Source organism: Myotis yumanensis, unplaced genomic scaffold (assembly GCF_028538775.1).
Source record: "Myotis yumanensis isolate MYYU_CA2020_CCGP unplaced genomic scaffold, mMyoYum1.0.hap1 SCAF_11, whole genome shotgun sequence".
Classification (NCBI taxonomy): domain Eukaryota; kingdom Metazoa; phylum Chordata; class Mammalia; order Chiroptera; family Vespertilionidae; genus Myotis; species Myotis yumanensis.
Genome location: NW_027223762.1, coordinates 40,288,956 through 40,312,997, shown reverse-complemented (window position 1 = coordinate 40,312,997; position 24,042 = coordinate 40,288,956). Strand labels below are relative to the sequence as shown.

The 24,042-nt window shown below is 43.5% G+C and overlaps 1 protein-coding gene across 4 annotated transcripts in view; it reads right to left on the bottom strand.

Moving 5' to 3' along the window:
• Positions 1 to 14,595: 14,595 nt before the first annotated feature.
• The window catches only part of ARHGAP25 (Rho GTPase activating protein 25), a 78,673-nt gene continuing 69,226 nt past the window's right edge, over positions 14,596 to 24,042 (bottom strand). For 3 of the 4 annotated variants that reach the window (XM_070429379.1, XM_070429376.1, XM_070429377.1), the window contains 2 exons: positions 21,481 to 22,013; positions 14,596 to 19,192 (listed from right to left, as the gene is read on the bottom strand). In XM_070429379.1, coding sequence (XP_070285480.1) covers positions 18,985 to 19,192; positions 21,481 to 22,013 — 741 coding nt within the window. In that variant the 3' untranslated portion in view covers positions 14,596 to 18,984. The remainder of the gene's footprint in view (positions 19,193 to 21,480; positions 22,014 to 24,042) is intronic. The other variant, XM_070429380.1, reaches the window with a different exon arrangement.

Sequence of the window (24,042 nt, the reverse complement as noted above, 5' to 3'; positions counted from 1 at the left end):
CTGACACCTTGAGCTCAGACTTGCAGCTTCCAGAAGTGCGAGAGGATACATTTCTGTTGTTCAAGCCACGGTACTTTGTTACAGCAGCCCTCGGAAACTAATACCGATGCTAAGTATAACAATTTTAATTAAATATATGTAAACTTATCTCTTTAACGATTGGTGAGTTTGACTATGTTTTCATATATTTCTTGACTAATTCTCTTTATTCTACCCATAGACTTTTTCTGTCTTTAACTTACGGTTTATATTGCTTATATTCATCTGATTTGTTGAAATTCTATATTCTGTCTAGTTAATGGTTTGCTATATGCTAGCAATCATTTTCCTGTTTGTTCCTTATCTTTTAACTTTTCAGAAATATTACATTTTGCTGTTCAAAAGTTTTATATGTTTACTTAGTCAAATCTTTTCCTTTGGGGCTTCCTGGTTCTGTGCCTCATGCTTACAGGCGGTTTCCCCATCTCTAAGTTATTAAAATGTCCTGTCAGCACTGTTTGGCCTGGCTTAGTAGAGGGAATAGGAGAGTTTTTCCTGATGAGGACCATCATCAGCCAAATTCACACTGGGCCTGGGAAAAAAAGTTTAAAGCTTCACTTGTTTTGGTAAGTTTTTCCTCAACCTCCAATTTTGCAATTGCCTCTCAATCTGTAGTTTCTGTGGCCTGAGAGCCAGTGACTCACTCCTTCTGTAACGCCAGGGAACCAGGGGCCAACCCCGGTCAGTTCTTTTGCGTTAATGTCCCTTCATGTCTTTAAGCAGTCTGATTGGATGGTGTTCCCGGTACTATCACTGTGTAACACGCCATACCCAGAGGGTGCTTGCAACAATAATAATAAAGTGGTGGCCGGGGCTTCGTCATATTGAAGCTTCCTTACACACACATATGGCCCCTGACCAGCGGCCCCTTTAGTCTCTCTCTCTCTCTCTCTCTCTCTCTCTCTCTCTCTCTCTCTCTCTCCACGTGGCTCCCCCCGAGTAACTGGAATCTTTATATGGTGGCAGGTTGCCAGAGTGTGTGTCCCAAGAGCACTGTATTGCCTTTTATTATCTAGCCATGAAAGACATGCAGTGTTACCTCTGCCACGTTCAATTTGGCCGGAGTGAGTCACTAAGTCCAGCCATAATCAACAGGATGGGCATTAGATTCCATCTTCTGAAGGAGGGGTGTGCTGATGAATTTTCAGACATCTTTTAAGACTCCCATAAGTGGTATCTAAGAAATCTCTAAGCCGGACCATACCAGGTCCATGAGAAACTCACCAGTATTCCTTGCCCTGCCTAATCCTGAGAGAGCGAGCTCATCCCTGCTCAACAGTAACTTCTCTTCTTCACTCTTCCACCAGATTGGCTCCACCAGATCGGCTCGCCAGTTGGTCTCTTAAACTTGGATTTCCTGGGTGGGGCTTAGACTTGAGTCCTTGATGCCCTTCCCTGCAAAAGTAGGAAACACATATCTAGCTCTCTGAGTGGTTTTATTTGAAGTGAAGAGCAGGCATTCTTACTCCTCCCCTTAATTCCAGAAACTAGAGTTAGTCTAAGTAAATGAGTAAATGAGAATACAGTCAAAATGAATTGAGAGTCACCAAAGTCAAGTTTTGAAGAATACTTGTAGGCATGGAAAATATTTCCTTAACAGGAAAATATTTTTTCTTAAATTAAGTCAAATGACAATAAGGTTTTTTTTAAAACTCAAGATAGCTAAGCAATATATTTAAGCTAGAACTGTATGCTTCTTTCAGTTCTTTTTGTTTATTAGATTTTAAAGCTCTATTCAGAATTCTTGCTTTTTGGACAAAGGAGTAGGAGAAAAATTAAGCAACTTAACTAAAGTCATCTAATCAGTCAGTGGAAGAATTTAGTACAAGATCTAGATATTCCAACTTCTTGTATCAGGATTCAGTCTCATATGACCAAGATGTTTTTAGTGAAGTTATATCTTTTTAGTGAAGTTATATCCTAAGGTTTGCCTCAATACTTGTTTGTTTTAATGATCAGAAAACGAACAAAAAATCCAGATCCTATTAGACTATATTTTTTATTTCTAAGCATTCATTTTAACAAAAGACAATTTTTAACAAACAAATACTACTGAGAAATATTATTTAGTACATAAGGATCTACCTAACGTGGTTGAATGTCACTGGCTTGAGGAGCTGCAAAGTGAGAAGCAAAGTGCTTTTGAGACAACCCAGGACATGGTGTTGAAAAGCTACATGTGGAGTTAAGTAAAGGTTGAAAGCAGTGTGGATTCACCAGGCAAGTACAGTAACCAAGTCCCATGATCCATCACCTTTAGTTTGTTGTGTTTTGCTATGACAACTGCTTATCTCTGAATGTTTTTGGATCCACAGCTGACACTTGAGGATGTGGCTTTTCTTAACTGGCTTGACAAACAAAGACTGAATATGAAAATTCAGCAACACAGCAAGAGATTTCCATATGGAGGATATAAGGGATTTTATTATAATTACTCTTTTTATGATCACACAAGTGATATCAAAAAGACACTTTGGCAGCACATATAGTAAAATTAATACAGAGAAGATTAGCATAGGAATGACATGCAAATTCATGAAGCATTCCATATTTCTTGAACAGAAACAAACAAATAAAAAACACTACATGGAGAATATTTGTTACTCTGAGCTCTGATATTTACCAATAAGATGCATTTAATCAATCACCTAAAGCTAATTTGAGCCCTTTAGAGCCAAAAACTAGTGCTCTTACTATCAATAATTTAAAATCAATGGGAGAAAGATCAAACTGTTAGTCTTTAGTCCTTGTGCCCAGGCAAATTAGAGCAATGCCAGATTGCAGACTCGGGCATGCCACTCTGAGTCTACATGGCCATCTTGTCCACCAGTACAGCCCTAGTCCCTATCTTCTTCTTAGACCATCAAAGGATCCCACCATTAACTTGAGCATTCTAGAAGAGGATGGCAACCCTCCAAAGGCCAGACAAGTAACACAAATAGGTGAAGTGGCCTGGCGACTGTGGACCACCAGAGGGCTCAGGCTCTGTCTGTTGGTAGCAGCAGCTGTGAGGTTCCAGAACAATTGTTGCCACAGTAGAGTTTAGGCCCAGGTGTACCAGATCTTCCAGTGGTTAAGATAAACTGGAAATCTGGAATTTAAAAATTTTGAATTTTTCCATCTGATTCCAGACAGTGTCTACATCCTGGAAAGTACAAATAATGCAAAGCTGTGAGCCAAATTTGGCCCATAAGCGACTTCTTTGTCTTCTCTGGCCTTGATGTTAGTTGGAACCCTGGGCGAATCACATTCCTCCTGACTAGGACTAGGACTTTTCTCACTGATCCCATAGTAGTGAACATTGTGTTCAGAATTGGAAAATAGTTCTTCTTGAGAGTCAATCTCTCTGTTTGATTCCCAGGTGCTTCTCTTGGTCAAGATGGATCAAGTGATAAATTAAAAAGAAAAAGAAAAAGAATTAAAAAAGATGGATCAGGTGCTGGAAACAGTACTTTCTAACCCCCAGTTCAGGGGAGTTTGCCTCTTCTCCTTGGTGCTTTCCCAATAGCATCATTGATGCCCCCCCCCCCCCCCCCCCCGCCAGCCCCATTAAGGCCCACCCTGGATCTGGCATTGTTCCTACAGTGAAACATTAGAATGAGACTTTCTTCAACAAAGAGGCACTCTATATTGATGGTTCTCAAGCTAGTTTGTGCATCAGAATTATTTGATGAATAATTTTTAAAACAGAGTCCCTGGTTTTACCCAGGAGAATGATATTCAGTCAAAGGGTCTGATGTCGGGCAGCAGTTCCCAAACGCTGACTTCTCAGGACCCTTTACATCCTTAAAAATTACTAAGGACCCCAAGTAGCTTGGGTTATATCTCTTTATATTTACTATATTAGAAATGTAAACTTAAAATTATAAAGCACATATTTATCAATTAATTTAAAAATTAAACTCATTGTGCATTAATATTAAGTAACATTTTTGTGAACAATAAATATGTTTCCCAGAACAAAATTTATATCATGAGAAGATTGGCATTACTTTATAATTTTGCAAATTTCTTCAATGTCTGGCATAATAGAAGGCAACTGGACTCGCCTATCTACTTCTGCCTTCAATCCATTGCCATATGTTGTTTTGGTTGAAGTAAATGAAGAAAATGGGACCTTGAAATTTGTAGTTGAAAAAAACAGATATATTTAATAGCTTTTTCAGATAATGGTAGATATTATTCTCTAACACTACACTAAAACTTATTTCTTAAATGTTAGGAGCAAAGTAAAATCTTAAATCAATGAATTCTGTGTACTTAGTTACATTAACATCCATTTACTTTCTTGCATTTTTGTGGGATCTTTTACCCAAGAGTGAAACTATATAACATCATGCATTTGTTATTTGAAAAATATTTGTTCACAGATCTTCTAAATGTTGACACCCATTTTTTTGTACAATATTATCACATATCACGTAGCTGTTGGAAAACCCCATTGTACACTCTCACTAGAGAATGAGAGTGATAAAAGCAAATAATGTCTTAGTATTATTATGAAAATAGCTCTGACCTCTATGGACCCTCTGGTATAGCAAAAAGAGCCCTTTCCTAGAAATACATAGATTCTACCTCAGGCTGTGCTACTAACTAGGTCAGTGACCTTAAGAAAGTTTCCTCACCTTTCTATGACTCAGTTTCTCAACTGCAAAATGGGAGTTTGGAACACGAGTCAGTGTTTATCCGTGGGTCACCATTGGCATTCAAGACAGAAGACTTCGTTGTTGTGAGGGACTGTCCCTCATGCTATAGGATATTTGGCATCCCTGGCTCTTCCACTAAATGTGGGTAGTGCCATACTCCACACTCAATTACTGTGAAACACCCAGAACCTCAAGAGAACTCTTTGCGGTGAGACAGTGCCTGCAGTCTAGACCCACTGGATTACATAAACTTTAGGTTTTCTTCCAATTTTGAAGCCAATTCTATTAGAAGAATTTAACATATTTTTAAAATTTGTCATATGTGTGTGCACCCATCTATTTAGGTGTTCTAGACATACATCTATTTGATTGAAACAATGTTTGTGACTACTTTAGTGACATGGAAGGTAACAAAATTAGAAGAGCTAGGGTGGGGGCCGGGAGGGGAAACAGAAACAGGAAAAAAATTCACATTCTTTTGGCCATATTTTTACAAACTTAGGATTCTTAAAAATTTTTCATAGTGGCTAGTACTTTTCACATTCACTGGTGCCACTGACCAGAAGTGTGGAAAGGAAGAGCGAAGCTAGATTACCAACCTTCAGGGAACACAGAGATACCATGCAGTCCTCCCTCGGCCAGCCCTGCTTCCGTCTCCTCCTGAAGGGGCAGTGTGGCCAAGTGGCTAGAAGCCTGCTGAGCCAGCCTGCCTCCCTGAGTTCCCTCACTTGCCAAGTGATACCTACCTACCTTTCAGAAGATTAAGTGTGCTAATGTGCAAAGTACTGGGGATAATGTGTGCCAAAGGCTGAGAAAGCAATAAATGCCATGAATAGTGTTACTAAGGGAAGCAGGAAGCCCCGCTCCCTCACATTGAAAACCTTGGGCCACCTTTGATGTTTTGCTCACCTCTCCCCGTTAATCTTTCCATCCTTTTCCCATAAGGCTGGACAGAAAGCTGGTTTTATCAGACTTTTATGTGTGCGTGAGGGATGTTGGTTGTAACAGGAGGAAGTGCCATCTTATAACCTTCCTGGCTTCAGCACAGAGCTCTCAGGGAGCTCCTCTTATGTCCATTCTAAGTGAGAGCAAAGGAATTCCCCAAAACCCAATAGAGCTGGCACACAAAGATTTGGGGGGTTGGAACACACATTTTCTTTTTGTGAATCCTCTCCCCTGGATATTTTTTTCCTATTGATTTTTAGAGAGAATGGAAGGTAGGAAGTGAAGGAAGAGGAGAGAAATAAAGGAGGAGGATGAGAGAGACACATCAATTGGTTGCCTCCAGCAAGTGCCCTGACCTGAGTGGGGCCAGGGAGGGCCCGGGGTTTAAACCTGCAACCCAGGTACATGGCTTTGGACGGGAATCAAACCTGAGACCTTTCGATGCGCAAGCTGACGCTCTAACCACTGAACCACACCGGAAGGGCAGAGCACATTTTAAAATGAGGCTATTCTGAAACTGTCTCCGTTGGCAATGAAAGTCCCACCGATACAGGCCAACACTGTAATGAACACTGAGAAGAAAATTCCAGGTTTTAAAAAAGAGACGACCCTTGCCAGGACTTGTCCATAGGAAGCAGCTGAACATGTTGGGAGGTGAATCTTGGAGGAGTGTTTCCTCTTCTGAATTTGGCAATTCATGCAAAGTTGTATCTTATTCCTTATCCTCCTCCAGAAAGAAAGAGAGGGATTCCGTTTTGTCCATTCCTCTCTTTGCAGTACCTCCCCCTAGGTTCCAGAGAATATTCACTTTCACATCCGCAGAGAAATGAGGGTGGTGAGGAGATGAGCAAAGTTGCCTCCCTCTAGGTTTAATTGTGCACCTATTTGCAACTGGCTTCCGGTTGATGCCTGGAGTACTGAGAGAAGAATTCGGACAGATGTGTATATTTCATCAGCCTTGCAGAGAAAGGGGGAAGGTGACCTCATGGTAAAGCTTCCGTATATTTGTGTGATTCTGAATAAACACTCTCAGAAGTAGAGCTTCCAGGTCCGCTGCGTTTCTTAATTCTGTTCTTAAGTGGCCTAGAAATTTGGCCACTCTTTCCTGTAGCTTCTACCAATGATCAGTTTAAGTACTTGATGGGGAATTGGCAAGCTGATTTTAAGGTCTCTTCTAACTCTGTACGTTACATATTTGTAGATCTGGCAATGTCTTCCAATTCATCCACTTCAACCCTCTTATTTTCAACACAAAAGCTGCAGCCAGAGAGTCTGAATGAACTTCCTACATCAGGTATTTCTTTCCTAGCTGGAATGAGTCAAGAACCATAACCCTTTCCACTCCTTAGTATAGGGTTCTTGAAATTGAGGTCCACGTGCTCCCCTGGAGATGTGTAGCTATGTGCACAAGGGAGCCAGTGTTGGGAGGTGTGTGATGTTAGCTCCAGCCCAGCATTCCAGGCCCTATCGATTAATGTCCCCAGCTCAGCTTACCTGTTCAGGTGAAAATGATGAATCAAGAAAATATTATTTCCCCAATAATTCCTCCAGGAAAGAGTAATATTGGTTGGCACTGTGAAATAAGAAAAGAAACAATCTTTTATTTTTCTTTATATTGTTTTCTTGACATACCTGTCCTTGAGCACACTGCATGGGTGATTGTAGAAGAGGTGGATGAAGGACACCTAAGATGCCCTGTCCACTGCTCTCACCCCATCACATCAACACAACTCACTCCCCCAAAGCAATTAAGTCTCTACTTAGGCTAAGTGCCCTGTCTCCGAGAGGCCCATGTGCTCCCAGATGGCTACATAACTCCTCTAAAATGAGCCCCTGACTCAGGGAGAGAAGCTGCCTTTGCCATCACATTTCTTGAAATTCCCAGCTCTCTCAAGACTGCAGCACACAGAGCTACACAAACATACACTGGAATTTAATGAGCCTTGCTTCTCTACCTCTTGCTTTTTTTTTTTTTAAAATCCTCACTCAAAGATATTTTTCTATTGATTTTTAGAGAGAGTGGAAGAGAGGGAAAGACAGAGAGAAATATCGATATGAGAGAAACACATTGATTGGTTGCCTTCTACACATACTCTGACCAGGGCCCGGGTTGCGGAGGAGCCCGCAACCAATGTACTTGCCCTTGACCAGAATTGAACCGGGACCCTTCAGTCAGCAGGCCAACACTCTATCCACTGAGCTAAACCGGCTAGGGCTCTACCCCCTTGCTTTTGACATCAGTAACTATTTCTTGCTTCTAAGTAATTTTTTGTCTACTAACCATGTTTTCCCCTAACAATGCTGTGTTTTGCCAGCCTTGTTAGCATGGAACACAGTCTGTATTTGAAACCTGGTTCCACTAGGAATAGTGGTGAGATTCTGGGCTAGTGATGTGATCTCGCCAAACCTCCTTTATTTATCTGTATGCTTATGTATTTAGTTACTTCTTAAGACTATTATCACATTAAATTGAATAATCCATGTAAATGGCTTGCATAATGTCTGGCCTATTGTTAAAGCTTAAATTTTAGTAATAAAAGTATATTTAGCTAAAATTATAACTAATCATGACAAATTATCACAATTTATCATCATCATAATGATGATTAGGAGAATAGGTGTTAGTATAAAACCAATCTGCTTTTGATTATTGTAGTTACCACGTTCCCTCTTTGGGCTGTTTTTCTTCTGTGGAACGACCTCCTTCAAAAGATTGCTGGGAGGAGTAAGTGAGGGGGGAGTGAAAATATTAACGAATAAGAACTTGGGGCCTGGCTAATGGCTAAGTATTCAATAAGCAGCGAGTTGCTCAAAAAGAGAGCTCAGTGGCAGAGCCGCCTTCGCTGCGAGGGAGAGCAGGAGCTCAGGGCGGCTCTTCCTCCCAGGAGTCTTCTCGTTCGATTTACTTTATAGGCAAAGTGATCAGGCCCAGCACTGCAATCCTGAATCCACCTATGAGCAAATTCTAATTAAGCCAGAGGTTCCCAAACCTCCTCAGTTCACAGTGCTCCTGCTGTTTACGAAGTGGTTTGTGGTGTCCTGGGGCCAAAAGGAATACCCGATGACACCATTTAGTAAACAGTTACATCTAAACCATTCAGTAAGCATTTATGTCTTAATGATTCAGGAGCTTTTTGAAATAAATACATATACACCAAAATAACGCAATACTAGTTTTTATTTTATTCTTAAACAACATGGAAAGAGCCCTCGAGGAAGAGTGCTAGTGCAAGAGTTTTTCCCAAGTGGCCACCCTTTCCAATTCTGCACACAATAAAGTATGCACTTGATTAAAGATTGTTAGTAGTTATAATTACAAATGGGATGTGTGCTTTTGGGCACCGCACATTTCTCAAAGCTCGGAATCAGATTGGACGCTGCCACTCTCGTTTCCTGCTCCACGTTGATTTTTGTGCGACACGTGCATCTTATCATAACAACAACCAAAAGCTCAGCTTCAATAGATTTGCTATCACTGAAAGGAGTACTAGTATAGTTGATTGAATATTAAAGCTGTGCATTACTTCAAGCAGGACTAGGGGATGAGAGGCTGAGGTCAAAACTCCCCACCACAGTGTTATCTTCTCAGAGTCTCATTACTCCACACAGCTAGTGGCAAGCGAGGCCTGGATCCCATAAATGTTGGGAATTGCTGTGTTTTCCTTGAAAATATAAAATATTGTGGTGCCCTTGTGAGTTTGCTATGGCTCCCAGCACACAGTTTGGGACTCGCCAGAGTAGTCAATTACTGTGTGCCAGGAACTCTGCTACACACGGGGTCTAATAGATGATCGTGGTCTGTGCCCCCTGAGTCTTGCAGGTTAGTGATGAGACCAATATTAATCAACTCATCTTACCTAAACACGCATTCTTGCAAACTGTGATAGTGCAAGGAAGTAAAGCCAGCACTTTGCCAGGGGCCCTTGTTCTCAGGCCTTAAGGAACACTCTATCCACATGCAGTTCTCAGCAGGTGTTTCCTTTGGCATCCACAAACTTTCAGTTGTACTCAGCACCATCCTTCCTAAAACAATGACTTGGACAAAGAAGAAAACCAGTATGTCCAACTTTGGAGAATTAAAAATAACCATGTTAGTCATAATGAGATGCATCCAGATGGGGTCAGAGAAGCCCATATAAGTCATCTTGTTACCCCTGGTTCTCAGTGATGATATTCAGAGGGGGCTCCCCAAGAAAGACCACTTCACTCCTATAAGGCTTTTGCTACAGCTCCTAGAGGTGGGTCTGGGTGAATGTCTGCGGCTTTTAGAAAGGATGCCTTTTGTCCGAGTCTTGAGTAAGCTGAAGCTCACAACCTGAAGGCAGGCTGCCTGGTCTCCAGGGCCTCTGTGCTCCGGGCCTTCACCCTCAGCTGTAGATCCCATTTTTAAAAGCTCACAGCATGTAAAGAATTGAAGAGGAAGGGCAAGGCCGCAGGCCTTGCTTGCCACTAGCTGTGTGGAATAATGAGACTCTCAGAAGATAACATCGTGGTGGAGAGTTTTGACCTCAGCCTCTCATCTGATAATCCAGCGATTTTCATTTCATGGTACACGTAAACTAATGATCACTAAAATTCTGCAGCACACCAAAAAGTATATTATAGTTTTTGCCAATCTAACAAAAAAAAAAATAGGCATAATTTTGATTGACTCACAAAAAGAGTAAGAATAGTAATTACCTACACTTTTTGCTCCAAAGTGACCTTTTAAAAAATATTTTTATTTATTTCATAGAGGAAGGAAGAGGAAGAGAATGAGATAGAAACATCAATGATGAGAGAGAATCATTGATCAGCTGCCTCCTGCACACCCCACATTAAGGATCGAGCCCAAACCCAGGCATGTGCCCTGATTGGAATTGAACCATGACCTTCTGATTCATAGGTCAATGCTCAACCACTGACCCATGCCAGCCAGTCAGTCCCAAATTGACGTTTTTTTAAAAAATCAGATGTCAATACGTGTATATAAGGATTTCTAGTACCAAGAATTAACCAATAAGACTCAACCTTATTACTCGATGAGACCAATATGATGTAACTCTATTATATGATCTATACCAGTATATTATGTTTCAAGACAAGGCGTTCACACAGGACAGCTATTGTTGTGTTGTCATTTTTTTTACTGACAACTAAGGGAAAAGAGGTCAGTGCCCCTGACTAAAAAGTCAGGTTTTGCCTGTTTTAAAATTCTTGTGGCACATCGATTGAAAATTGCTGCCCTAATCCAAGGCCCACCCACCAAAAAGACACTCACTGCTCTGTTCTAGCCCAGCTTGGGGTTGATGAAGAGGCATGAACCTAGAGCTCCCACTAGTGGCAGGAGTGGACCACCACCATTTCTCGACTTTCCATTTGTTTCCTCCCTTATTCTCCTTGGTCAGGTCTATGATCTGCAAGAAGCATTCAAAAATGCCAACTTCACCTTTAATGGAACATTCCCCCAAACACTGATAGTTCTCTGTGGACCCACAGGGAAAAATGATGTTTCCAGGCCTTTATGAATGTCTCTTCACTGTTGACACCCAAAGCCTCAGTTACTAGGAGGGATGAGTAAAGTGACCTCATTCTTATCACAACCCCTCACGTCTTTCTTTTTCTGAGGCCTGTTAAGAATCAAGAGATGTGGATTTTACACACACACACACACACACACACACACACACACACACAAAGATTAGTTTATCGTTGTAGGTTATCCCTGCCTTCTACCAGCTGGGAGATAGGTAGGACTGCTGGGGAGTCTGGAATGAGCGGCGTAGAAAAGCTCTACACAGGGATGAAGAAAAATTCTCTCCCCCGTCCCTTCCTTGATGATGCTTCTCCCCTGTCTGCCTTTTCTCAGCGTCAGCATGGTGAGTTTGGGGGCGCCCATCATAAAAGGTACAAGTTCACATCCAGCCCAGGTACAAAGGGTCCCTGTGCTATCATGGTGTCTAGCACAGTTCACTGAGGGGTTAAAACGTAGATTGAGGCCAAATCTTTATAGTATTAAAGAATGTGCAACTGTCTGGCATGTCCTGGAAGTTGTCCTGGGCCCCAAAGAAAGAGTCAAGCTTGGATGAGTGACGTGTTCAGCTGACTTGGCAGCACCTGGGATAACACGGGACCAAGGATGTGGGACAGGAGTACTGCCAAAGGGGCACTGCCTGTTCATTCTCTAGGGGCCCACCACCCTGAGTGAAGGTATGTGAGCCTCTTCTGTCGGCAGGCAGAGGTTCCTGAGGCAGAGTCTCCTGACGGAGCTATTAGATGGACAGTGTGCCTGGAAATAGACTCAGTAACCACAGACTTGCAACAACTGCCCCAAGGTAATACTCCTGGTTAAACTTGACCAGGACCACCCACCACCTAGACTAGAGAAGGGGGTCATTCTAGAATGGGAAGTCTGTGCTTCTAAGTTAGCAGCCTTCTGGCTCTCTCCATCACTCAACATTTTGACACTGACCTCCTTACCTACAAAACGTGCTTCTCATCTGCCATAAGTAATAACGGTGATTAATAATAATGGCAACAGCTCCACGTACTAATAAACAGCTATTTTAAGATGGACTTCTTGGAAAATCTCTTGTGATCTCAGAATCCTCTTATCCCCTTTGTCTCTGAGCTTTTACCAAAGTACATGTGGCAAGGGTGGAACACCTGAACTTCCTTGTTCTCGAAGGGTGACGCTGCCAGGTCTGCCTCACTGAGATCGCCTGTGGGAGAGTCCTCTGGCCGCCTCCTGGGTGTGAGCTGCGCCCTGTGCCCACTGGTGAGCAGCCAGGGAGCAGGGCGTGGAGGGCAGACTGTGACTTGGAGCTGTGCCTGCCCTCTCAGCTACACAACTACACATGGCAGCCCAAGGCAGGAGGCACTCACCACCTCCCCTCCCCAGGGTTCCACATGGTGAGCCCCTTCTGCCTTCTCATTGTCTCTGCAGGGTTTCTAACCACTGCACCACCCCACCCCACTTGGCTATGATCTTCAGTTCAGTGGTCCAGGAAGAGGCCTCGGCCTTGGGTTGTACTTTCTGTGGAACTCCCGTTTCCTGCCAGGTGCGAGCTTCACTTACGTTGTTGCCTCGCTTCTCACTTCACTTTACTTTCCAGTAAATCTGTTTCCAGTTGGCCATGCATGGCTATTAATATGTGGGAGCAGACTAATTTGCCAAAAGCCAGTGTGTCAGATGAGCAATTCACCCAATTACTGGAGATCGTCTGAAGTGTTAGCATTGCCCTCACGTGCCCCAAGCTCATCTCCATCCCCAGAAGCTGTCAGAAAACAGCTTCCTTCTGGATGTGAGACAGTTTGCAGAGCCACAGTGAAAGGCAGGAGCAACAGCAGAAGCCAGGCACTTCGCTGTAAGACGGGGGTACTGCTATCTAGCTCTGGGGTTTGTGAGGATTAACTCAGTCAATACAAATAAAGCACTTAGAACAGTCTGGCAGGCAATAGTCAGCACTCAATAAATGTTAGTGATTATTAGTATTAAAACAATTGGGACTTAATTTCACACATGCATTTAAATTATATGACTTAAACTACACTAGGTGAAAAATAAAAATAACAATTTAAATGGGAATGTCAGGAAAAGAAGATAGACAGAAATCACTACGGCCAATTCAGTGGTCTATACCTGTGGTTGGCAAACTGCGTCTCGCGAGCCACATGCGGCTCTTTGGCCCCTTGAGTGTGGCTCTTTCACAAAATACCATGTGCGGGTGCATGTACAGTGCGATTGAAACTTCGTGGCCCATGCGCAGAAGTCAGTTTTCAGCCTGGAGGAGTCTATTTTGAAGAAGTACTGTTGATATTTGGCTCTGTTGACTAACGAGTTTGCCCACCACTGGTCTATACCCTTGGCCTTATCATTTACCAGGGAAGGAAGAGGGGCTGATGGTTGCGTTCAATAATCAATGGCCAGTGATTTAATCCAGCATACCTATATAATGAAGCCTCCATAAAAACCCAAAAAGATGGGATTCAGAGAGTTTGGGGGTTGGTGAATATGCGGAGATGCGGCAGAGCATAGAAGCTCCAAATCCCTTTCCCCATATTTTGCCCCATACATCTCTTCCATCTGGCTTTCCTGAGTTACATTATCCTATCTAATAAACAGGTAATATGCTAATTGACCCTCTCACCATCACAAAGATGGCGGCACACACAGCCAATAAGGAGGGAATATGCTAATTGACTGCCCCACCCTCAAAGGTGGCAGTGCCCACAGCCACAAGATGGTGGTGCCCAGTCCCCTCAGCCCTGCTGGGGTGGCAGGCGTGAACCTGCCTTCGGAGTCCCCCAGTCCCCTCAGCCTCCCAGCCGCCCAGGGCCGGCCCGAGACACAGGCAAGCCTCGGATGGTGACTGCCCAGCCACCCAGGGCCGGCCTGAGGTGCAGGCAAGCCTCAGATGGTGGCTGCCTAGCCGCCCACGGCCACCCGAGGCTCAGGTAACCAGGGCCAGCTGAGGCTTGTGCTGCCAGCAATGGCAGCAGCAGAGGTGTGATGGGGCATTGCCTTCCCCTGACCGCTTCTCCCGCCCCTGAGGGCTCCCAGACTGTGAGAGGAGGCAGGTGGGGCTGAGGGACATCCCCTCCAGTGCATGAATTTTCATGCACAGGGCCTCTAGTTTTATAACAAATGGTAATTTAGTGAATAAACAGGTTGCCTGAGTTCTGTGAGCCAGTCCAGTGACTCTCAAATTCCATGGATTTGTTCATGAGTAAGTTACTGTTATATTAAGATTTCTGGGTAACATTGTCAGGTTCAGTTTTCCCCATTTGCAAAATGGGTAGATAACATAAATCTACTTTCTCTTAAGCATCTCTTATCCTAAATGAGTAAATACATGATAAGCCAGCAAGTAGGGCAGATAGGAGTTTAGTTGTGTTGATTGGACATGTAAAATGGGAGCAGGTAGATTTATTATTATCATTAGTCTTGACTTGAGCCAAATGCAGCAGTTTTACTGGTAAAACCATGTTTAATAACACTGTCTACATATTAAAATTAACAGGGAAGTTTTTTAAGAAAAAAAATCATGGGCTCCACTCTCTGCTCCAAGATTCTTATTCAATCAACATGAGGTGGGATCTGAGCATCAGATTTCTTCTAGAAGTTCCTGAAGGGGATTCCATTGTGCAGCCAAGACTGAAAACCATCTTAGAAGAGCATCAGTAATGCAAAGTAGGTGAGAATGACATCACATAAGGTGGATCTTGGTTGTGACCAAGAGATGAGCTCACTCTACACTCTGGAAGCACTTGGCAACTGATGTTCAGCGGGTTTCAAATCATGATCAGGGGGAATAGTCACTTAGATAAAAGCCAAGAATCACAAGAATTACTGAAGGGTGGGTTAAAGGAGCTCTCAAAAATTATCCAAACTTGCCGAAACCGGTTTGGCTCAGTGGATAGAGCGTCGGCCTGCGGACTGAAAGGTCCCAGGTTTGATTCCGGTCAAGGGCATGTACCTGGGTTGCGGGCACATCCCCAGTAGGAGATGTGCAGGAGGCAGCTGATCAATGTTTCTCTCTCATCGATGTTTCTAACTCTCTATCTCTCTCCCCTCCTCTCTGTAAAAAATCAATAAAATATAATAAAAAAAAATTATCCAAACTTAATTTTCTACCTGATAGCTGTGTGAGCACCAAAGTGAAGCCAGAAGGGAGGCCTCTGGGCCTCAGTTTTCCTAGCCATTAAATGAGCAGGTTAGATTAGATAAGTGTAAGGGTGTCTTCCAGTGCTGTTATTCTAAGATAGTTTTCAAGCCTCAGAGAAAAGAGATGTTGACATTGCCCATTCGTGTTGGTATTCTCTGTGCATTCCTTGTCTGAAGTCACTCAGCAGCTCTCTCTGATGCTGGCCACGCGCCAGCCTTGGCCCCTCGAATGAGAGGCAGCTGGATCTTCATCCTTGAACTTCCCTCCACCCAGTCTTCTCTGGCAGGATGAACGCTTTCGTGAGAGTCTTGTGAAGGCAGCCCATTTGAATTGCAGGGCAGCCTCTGAGTGATCTCTCTGCTCCCAGCCAGCACATGGCCTGACCACTGATGGCATCTGCAGAGGAAGTGGTGGAATGTGGAAGTTTACATGACGACAGTGCATGCACATCTTCCTGTTTTGAGTCGGAGCCCAGCCAACGGCTGCTGTGCCCTGATGCTCCTCGCTGTCCCCCCAGCTTAGTGGCCTGAGGCTTCCTCTGAGTCTCCTGCTTCATGCTTTTCTGAGGGGTGGGCCTCTGAGCAGGGCTTAAGGAATTGGTCAAAACAACAACAAAAATGCTTATTGCTTACATCCTCTGCAGCAGGCTATGTACTAGTGATGTCACACTGGATCTCTCCAGGCCTGAGTCTGACCAAAATTCATTAGGAGGTAATTGCTATGGTCTGAGTATTTGCTCCCACTACAAAATTCAAATATAGAATTCTAAGCCCCAAAAGATGGTGATATTAAGAGGTGGGCCCTTTTCACAGTACATAAATCATAAGGGTGGAGCCCTCATGATCCAGATTAGTGACTTATAAAAGAGATCCCCACAGAGATCCCCAGCCCCCTCACCATGTGAAGATAGAAGGAAAGTCTGCAACTTGGAAGGAGCTCTCATCTGGCCCTGATTTTAGACATCCAGGCTCCAGAACTGTGACAAGTAAATACCACCCCGTCTGTGGTATTTTGTTAAAGCATCCTGAACAGACCAAGGCAGGAGTCATCCCAGCCAATGCCCTAATGCAATGTGTCCTCTCCAGTGCACACGCATGCTTGAGGTTGTGAGGGAAATTAAGAATTTAGCTAGGAAAAAGGCAAGGGGTTTTAAAACGTGATTGAAGATCGTTTTAGGCTCTAGGTCTCTGTGCAGATAGAAGAGGTGGTAAGGTGAAGGGGGTGGTAAGGTGGCTGGAAACAGGCAGATTGAGTAGATATTGCTCATCGAAGGGCTTTGAAAGTGAAGATGGGAGCCCCAGAGTCCAACAGAGCACCGATGACATAGGTCAGTCTCTGAGTTCTGTTTTCTAGAAACTAGTACCTTGGTCCAGGTGTAGCCACCGTGTCGTGCATCTTATGTGCACCCTTTCAGGGCATTGAAGACAGTAGCACCTGACCCCAGATCTTTCCTTGCCTTTCCTTGGACTCATGATATCCTAGAGTCCTTGGAAAACTCTTCCTTGTGCTCCCCTTTTATGGGAGTTGGCACAGGACCAAGTTGTGGCAGCCTAAGCCAGCAGAGTTTCCTCTTATCATGAAGAGGAAGTGACACTCCAGCTTCTGTTGTCTCATTGTGTTGGTGGACGGGGTGGTACCAGAGGCATCTCGAGACCAAGAGGGAGTTTGGATTCAAACGTGGCCCTTCCGCTCAGCCCAAGCTCTCACTCCAAGACCCAGTGTGGCCCTGTAACATGGACCTCCAAACAACAGATTCCAGGCCTTCCTCTTTGCACCTTCACACAAATGTTTGCTCCCTTTGGAACTGTGCTGCCAGCTACTTCCTTATTCACGGTTTTAGCACCCACAGAATTAGTGAGAGGAACCCATGGGTGAACATGGGAGGGAACATACGTCTGGCAGAACTGCACACACTCATCAATGTAAATTAGGTGTTCAGTGAGTATTTCCACGTTTGCTACTCTGTAATTTAAAAACTATAAACCCCAGGAAACCTAATGTTTTATTGCTTTAATATGTTCTAAATCATGTCTCCACCTCCCAACCTTCTGCAAGCAGGCTCTGAGAGCATGCCCTAGGTGCTGTCCTCACCCTCCATCAGTCTGGTCCTCAGGGGACTGGGGTGGGTGGAGCAGGGCCTGAGTAACAGGACGGAGAAACACTGTCCCCCTACCCCTTTCTCTCTGTGAATAATAGGTCATGGCCACAGGCAGGGAGAAACTAACCAGGGTGAAGAACAAAGAAAGGAGGAGAAAAAGTAAGAAAACAGAGGGAGAAAATAAAAAATGGAGGAGACACAGATGCTGAACTGTGGTAACCATAGGTTTCAAGTCACTGATTAAGCCACGAAGCTTCAAGAGTCAAGTGAATTTATGGGAGCAATGGGATGACATATGAAGCTAGTGCAGATAACACCTGCAGGAAAATCAAGCCAATGGTCTCCAGAGCTGAAAGCATATTTGAGAACGTCTACTTATATTTATTTTTATCTGATTACCCAATTTCTGTTCATGTTTTATAATATATATGACATAGTGACATGTATATAATTTATAAGTAAATAAATATTTCTATATCGGGATGGTGAATGCTCAAATGTTTTCTACTAATGGGGTAACATGGTCAAAATAGCTTGGAGGCCACCTCGCTAGAAAACCATTAAAGACTCCTCCATCCTACCTGGCAAGGCCTGGGACCTCACAGAGGTCTCTGCCAGGTTGGCTTAAAGAAATAATCAGCTGTCTAGAAAGGTCTAGGGCCTCCTGTCCCTTTTTTAAAGGGTGAAATCACTTGTATTTTGGTGAAACAGAAAAAAATATTATTAATATGACTGTCACTACCGAAACTCCCAACCATCCTCAAAGGAAGTCACAGCAGAGTGGTTCCGCCCTGTGCAATTATGGCCACTGAAAGGCAAATAAGGACCAGAATCTAGTCTGTGCTCCACTCACCAAGCCGTATGCCCGTGGAGGGGTGCCTCTGCCCCAGGGAAGAGGGCCTTTTACTAACTCTCACAAAGGTGTAAGAATCAACAGCCCTGCTTTTATTTATTTATTGTGTTACTTTATTTGAATATAATTTTCTCATGTATGTTGCTTTCATAAATACAGTTTATTGCTCATTTTCTTTTAGTCTACTAATAATTTTGAGCTTCCAGCTCCTGGAGATGGAGCATCATTGGGAAGTGTTAGAATGGGGCTCTGGCTTTAGTAAGGGCAGCCCCTCAAAACCATGGTGAGCACTCAGAAGCTGAAGGTCAATTTCAGCCTTTCTGCCTCAGAGATGCCCCGCGGCCATGTGACTAGGCGAGTTGTTCCACACCTAGACAACAAAGAACTAAGCCTCAGTCCAGCTTCAATTGGGGACAGCCTGTTCCCTGGGTCCTGAGATGTGACCTGGTTCAAATGTCTCCATCGGACATAGGCATCCAGCCAGAGAAAGTTCCAAGTCACTCAGCCTGAGACGACAGTGGAATAATACAATCCTTTTGAACACAGCCACCGGCGGTAACGGATGTCCACCTTTGTCCCTGCTCACCCTTATCTTCCTGAAAATTCCACTGATTTATTTACTGGGAAATGTGATGTTTTCCTCCCAAATGTCCTCTCTTCTTAGGGAGTAATTTTGCTTCCCAGCTGTCACATAGCAAGGAAAAAGGGAGCAGTGTTGGGCCTCTGTGGGCTGCTTCCCCTGTACTCCTGGGATTCTCATGCATCAGCCTTGGGCTCCTTCATCGATTTGACAAATTCCTTGACTTCTTCTTCCAAGGTTTTGTTCCTCCTCTCAACATCCTCCCGGGAGCGCTCCATGTTGCGGAGGCTGATTTCCAAGGCTGCAGACTTCTTCTTTTCCTTCTCCAGTTCTTCATTGAGCCTCACCACCTTAGCCCAGACGTCATAATTTTCCTTCTCAAGGCTACAAGGAAGGAAAGAAATGAATGAAAGAATTGAGTATTACCTCTAGACTCCCCCTTCACCCTTGCTCACACCCTCCTCTGTCCATTTGCCTTTCCACATCACAAAACCCATACCCAACCTGTACCACTTGTTTACATCCCAACCCCCACGTGAGTATTTCCTAGGAAACTGAATTCCCACAGCATGTCTGAGCCTGTTTTGTCATTTAACACCATCTTGTGACATCTCTTGTATTTGTTGTTCATGTCATTTTATGTTTTATGTCTTCCACCCAATAATAGTCTTTAAAAGAAGGGACTACATCTAATTATACTTATTTCAATACCGCCTCCCAGCACCTTGCATTAGTCCTGCTCAATAGAAATATTGACTACTGAAACCCCATCCATGTTCCACAGATTCCATTCCCAACACCTTTGTACGCTTAAGAGCCTTCTCATCCTGCTTCAATGGTGAGTATGGACCAGCGCCTTCCCTTAGTCCTCCTAGGAACCAAGGCCTCCTAGGAACCAAGATTTGGAGAAGTACAGGGAACTTCCCTTTGGAGCAGTCTTGGCAGTGCCACCCTCACTTCTGAATCCTGCTCCAGGTGAAGAATCTGTTGGATTCCTGAATTCAGAGGCTTTTCACTGTGACTGGCCAAAATCCTAATCTAGTCCCAGGTGGCCCCCTACCTGGCTATGCTGAATTAACTCGCAGGAATGAAAATACATATGCCATTTCTCAGCCAAAAGAGGGGATTTCGGGCTTGTGGGAAGATTGTGTGATTGGAAATTTGCCTCAGAGTTTCATTCTGAGAGGTACTGCCTCCCTGCTCCCCCAAATGCCTGATCATTTTACATGGAGACAGGCTCCCATCTGAGCCCATGCCTGACTTCTGTCTTCAAGGGCTTTGCCCCGTTCTGCATATAATGCCTCTTGTCTACCACTTCCTATTGCTTCTTAAAACTAAATCAGTCTCCTTCCTTCTGGTCCTTTCATTACAAAGCTCGTTTTCTTCTCCAAATTCTCCATATACCTCTTGCTTCGGGAGACATCTCCAATGAGACATTATGCTACATCCTGACCAGTGATTTTAGCGGAGAGGTAAGATCTGAATGGGCTTGGGAGCTGGCTGAAGCAGGTGCAAATCCCAGCCCCACCAATAATTAGTTGTGTGACCTTCAGGAATCCTTTGTCCTTCCTGACCCCCCATTTATTCTGTAAAGTGGGGATATTACCTATTTCAAAAGATTGCTGTAGGGATTACATGAACAGATGTGTCTGAAGCATGAAGCTTAGACACTCCGGACTGTTTCTTCTCCCTCCACCAAGGCTGGGAGGTCCCTGATGGTGGATTCAGAAGACTGTTCCATTCAGGAGTGGCCGCCTCCATGGCAGACAGTTCTTTCCCTACCCTGTCAGTGGCATCCATGTTAGAGTACAGTGGGAGTCTTCTCCAGGATGCTTTGGTCACTGCCAAGGCGTCACACCAGGCTTTTAGTTCTACCAACTACTGATTTGTGCTCTGGCCTCCACTTCCCTGCCCTCTCTCCTCTCAGTGACTTCCTCCTGCTCTAGCCCACCACTGGTCTGGTGCATGAACACCTAGACCTGCTTCCTTCTTCTGCCTCTGCACCTTTGGTCTCTCTGCCTGGCCTGCTCTTCTCTCATAGGTAGACCTGACTTGTTCCCTCTTCTCCTCCAGGCCTTTGCTTCAATGCCATATTCTCAGTGAGGCCTTCTTGACAACCCTATTGGAGCCCCCTTCTGGAATCCCCCAACCACCTGCCCTGATTTATTTCTCTCCATGGCATTTTCTACCAGTGGGCATAGCATATATTTTCATTACTTATTTGTACTGTCTGTCTGTCCTCACTAGAAGGAAAGCTCTATTAGCACAGGGACTTTTGTCTGTTTTGTTCAGTGCTATTCCCCAGTCGCTGGAATGTCACCTGGAGCACAATAGGTGCTCAATCAATATTTTCAGAATGGATAAATCACACTAATGTGAAAAAAGTTTTAAATTTATCTTAATTTACTAAGCATGTTGAACCTTAAAGAATTGCTATTTAGAAAGTTGATTAAGCTACATAATTTTTCATGAATTTAATTTGAAGCTCAGAGTTTTCACTAGCTTAGTCACTCATCACTCCCTTTACCCTTTTTTCTTATCAGGCCTAACTGCTAGAGATTACTGTATTCTCCAAACTGAAGGTTCATAATGTCACTTCTTTGGCAGATGAGAACAATCCCGATTGCTTCTTACGATGGAAGCTGAGTGGCTCCCCTCGGTATGTGACTTACCTTTTAATCTGTTCCTCGTAGTCTTGTTTCTGTGTTTCTATTTCCTTTTGCAGCTCCTGGACCGTCTTTTGCAAAGACTCCAGTCCCTCTTCTCCAGAGTTCTTTGTCCCAGGCCCAGTCTCAGAGTTTGGGCTCGAAAGACTATCTCTCTTGGAGTCGCAGGCATGGGAAGCGAGTGCACCTGCTTCATTCCCAGGGGACCCTGGCAGGGTAGGGATGTTATCGTAGGTGGAAGTCCTCTGGGCATCAGAAAAGTTCTGCACACCTTGAGACAGTGTTCTCCTATGCCCCTCCCCGGCCTTCGCCTCTGAAGACGACGACCAGAACTCATTTTTAAAGATCTCCACTTTGCTGCTGTTGGCACCTTGAAAAGCTGCTGTTAAGAAACATTTCCGATTAGGGAGGGTCTGAGTCCTTTTTCGTGATTGCAGCTTCCAATCTCCTGGCTTTTCCCTGGGAGTTTTGCTGCTGTGTTCCGGAAACATGTCACTTGGCTGTTGTTCCGTGGGGCTGGTTGCTTCTGAGTCGCTGGCCTAGAAAAAAAATGGCCATGAAAGTTACATGGGTTTTTCCCATGTGTCATGTTCCCAAGGGAAAAAAAAAATAGAGGCTTGAAAGAAAGCATTTCTGGGCAGCACACCTATGAAACTCTTCATTAGAAGACCATCTATTCATTGGTCACATTAGTTGATTATCTGACTGGCATTTTTTTTCTGAAAGGACATTGTACTTGAAGGAACTCATATTCTAAAGGTGAAGCCCTGATTAAAAGCATTATATGTTTAAGGTAAAAGAGTCCTAAGCCAGGATTCTTTTATAACTTTAGGATGGGGAGGCTTTTCTAACTAGGACTCAAAATCCAGAAGCCATAAAAGAAATATTTGATAAGTTCAACCTACATGGCATGAGCCCCCAAACTTAAAAGAACAAAATTAAAACAAAGAAATCACCACATGCTAAATCAAATAAGAAATAACAAAATGGCAAAAATATTTGCAAGGCATATCACTCTCCCTAATATATAAGGTTCATAAAAATTGAGAAGAAAAAGACCAATAACTAATGGGAAAAGGACAAGATAAAGAGCTCACAGAGGAAAATGCAGCGGGCCTTTACATATAAGGAAAGATATTTGGACTCTCTTATAATAGGAAACCTCAAATTAAAATTACTGACAAATCAGTTCTCACCTATCAAAAGGACCCCCACCATAAAAGAACCCCAAATCTGACAGTAACCTCTGCTGGTGAAACTGTAGGGAAACAGATTATTTTATACATCACTGGTGGAAGTACAAAATTGCACAAACTTCATTTGATAATTTTAATGAAAATTACACATTACAAATCTATGTACCTTCTGAGTCAGCAATCCCAGTTCTGGGAATTTAGCCCAGAAATACATCTGCCTGCATACAAAATGAAGCCTAGTCAAGGTTATTCTTTGCAGCCTTATTTGTAGTACAAAGGAATGAAAACCACCTTTTTATCCAAAGGGGCTGGTTAAGTAGATTATGGTACAAGAGTGGAACACTATACACCTGCAAAAACATAAGGTCATATGAGGTAACTGTCTACGTATTAACATAAAAAGGTCTCCAGTATATATTGTTAAGTGGAAAAATTCAAGATACAGAGTGGAGTGTGTGTGTTGTGTGTGTGTGTGTGTGCGTCTGTATGTATGTGGAGAGAGAGAGAGAACTCAAAAGAGGTTGTTATATCTTGTTTAAAAGGGAGATAAATAACAATTTACATTCATATCTGCTTACATTTGCATAAAGGAACACTGGAAAGATAAATAAGAAACTAAAAAGGGAGGGAAGGATGGAGTGGGTGAAGGTAGAGGAGGGATCAGGACTTCTCAATGTAGCTCTTTTTCTTCCTTTTTATTTTTTTCAGTTAAATTAAAAAGGAAAAGAAAGAGAAAGACCAAAAAAAAAGAAAAGAATGAGTCATAAACCTAAAATCTGAACATAAGGGCTGAAACTCTTCTTCTAACGCTTCTGCTACTCAACTGCTTCAGCAACCCCGTCTGGGGTCAGAAGCACCTGGGTTTTGAGGTGAGAACTAGATCAAAATCTTATTCTGTAACATTCTAGTGCTGCCACCTTGGACCATCTGGTCGACCTCCCTGAGACTGAGGTCCTGAGACATAAAATGTGCATGATAAATTCTACCCAATAGATTTACAGTGAGGAGTCCAGAGCTGATCTGTTTACATTTCCCAGCAAAGTGCCTGCCCAGAACTGCCCACACTGTTACCATTAAAGAAGAAACCTGTCGAGTGAGCACAACAATGGCTAATCTGAAGCACTTCTAGGATGATGCCACTACACAAGGTATGAGCATTTCTAAATATTAATTTAATTGTTGAGTGTTAGTAAGATGCATTGTGTCCAGACTTTACCTAAGAAACATCACCACCAACCACTGCCTACATTTCCCCCTCATCCTTTCTTATTCATCCTCAAGATTAAAAGTACTATAGGCAACTTACATTACCAGGTCAACCCGAAATTTGCAGTTCATTCCTTGGTCACACATAATGAATCAGGCTGCTATA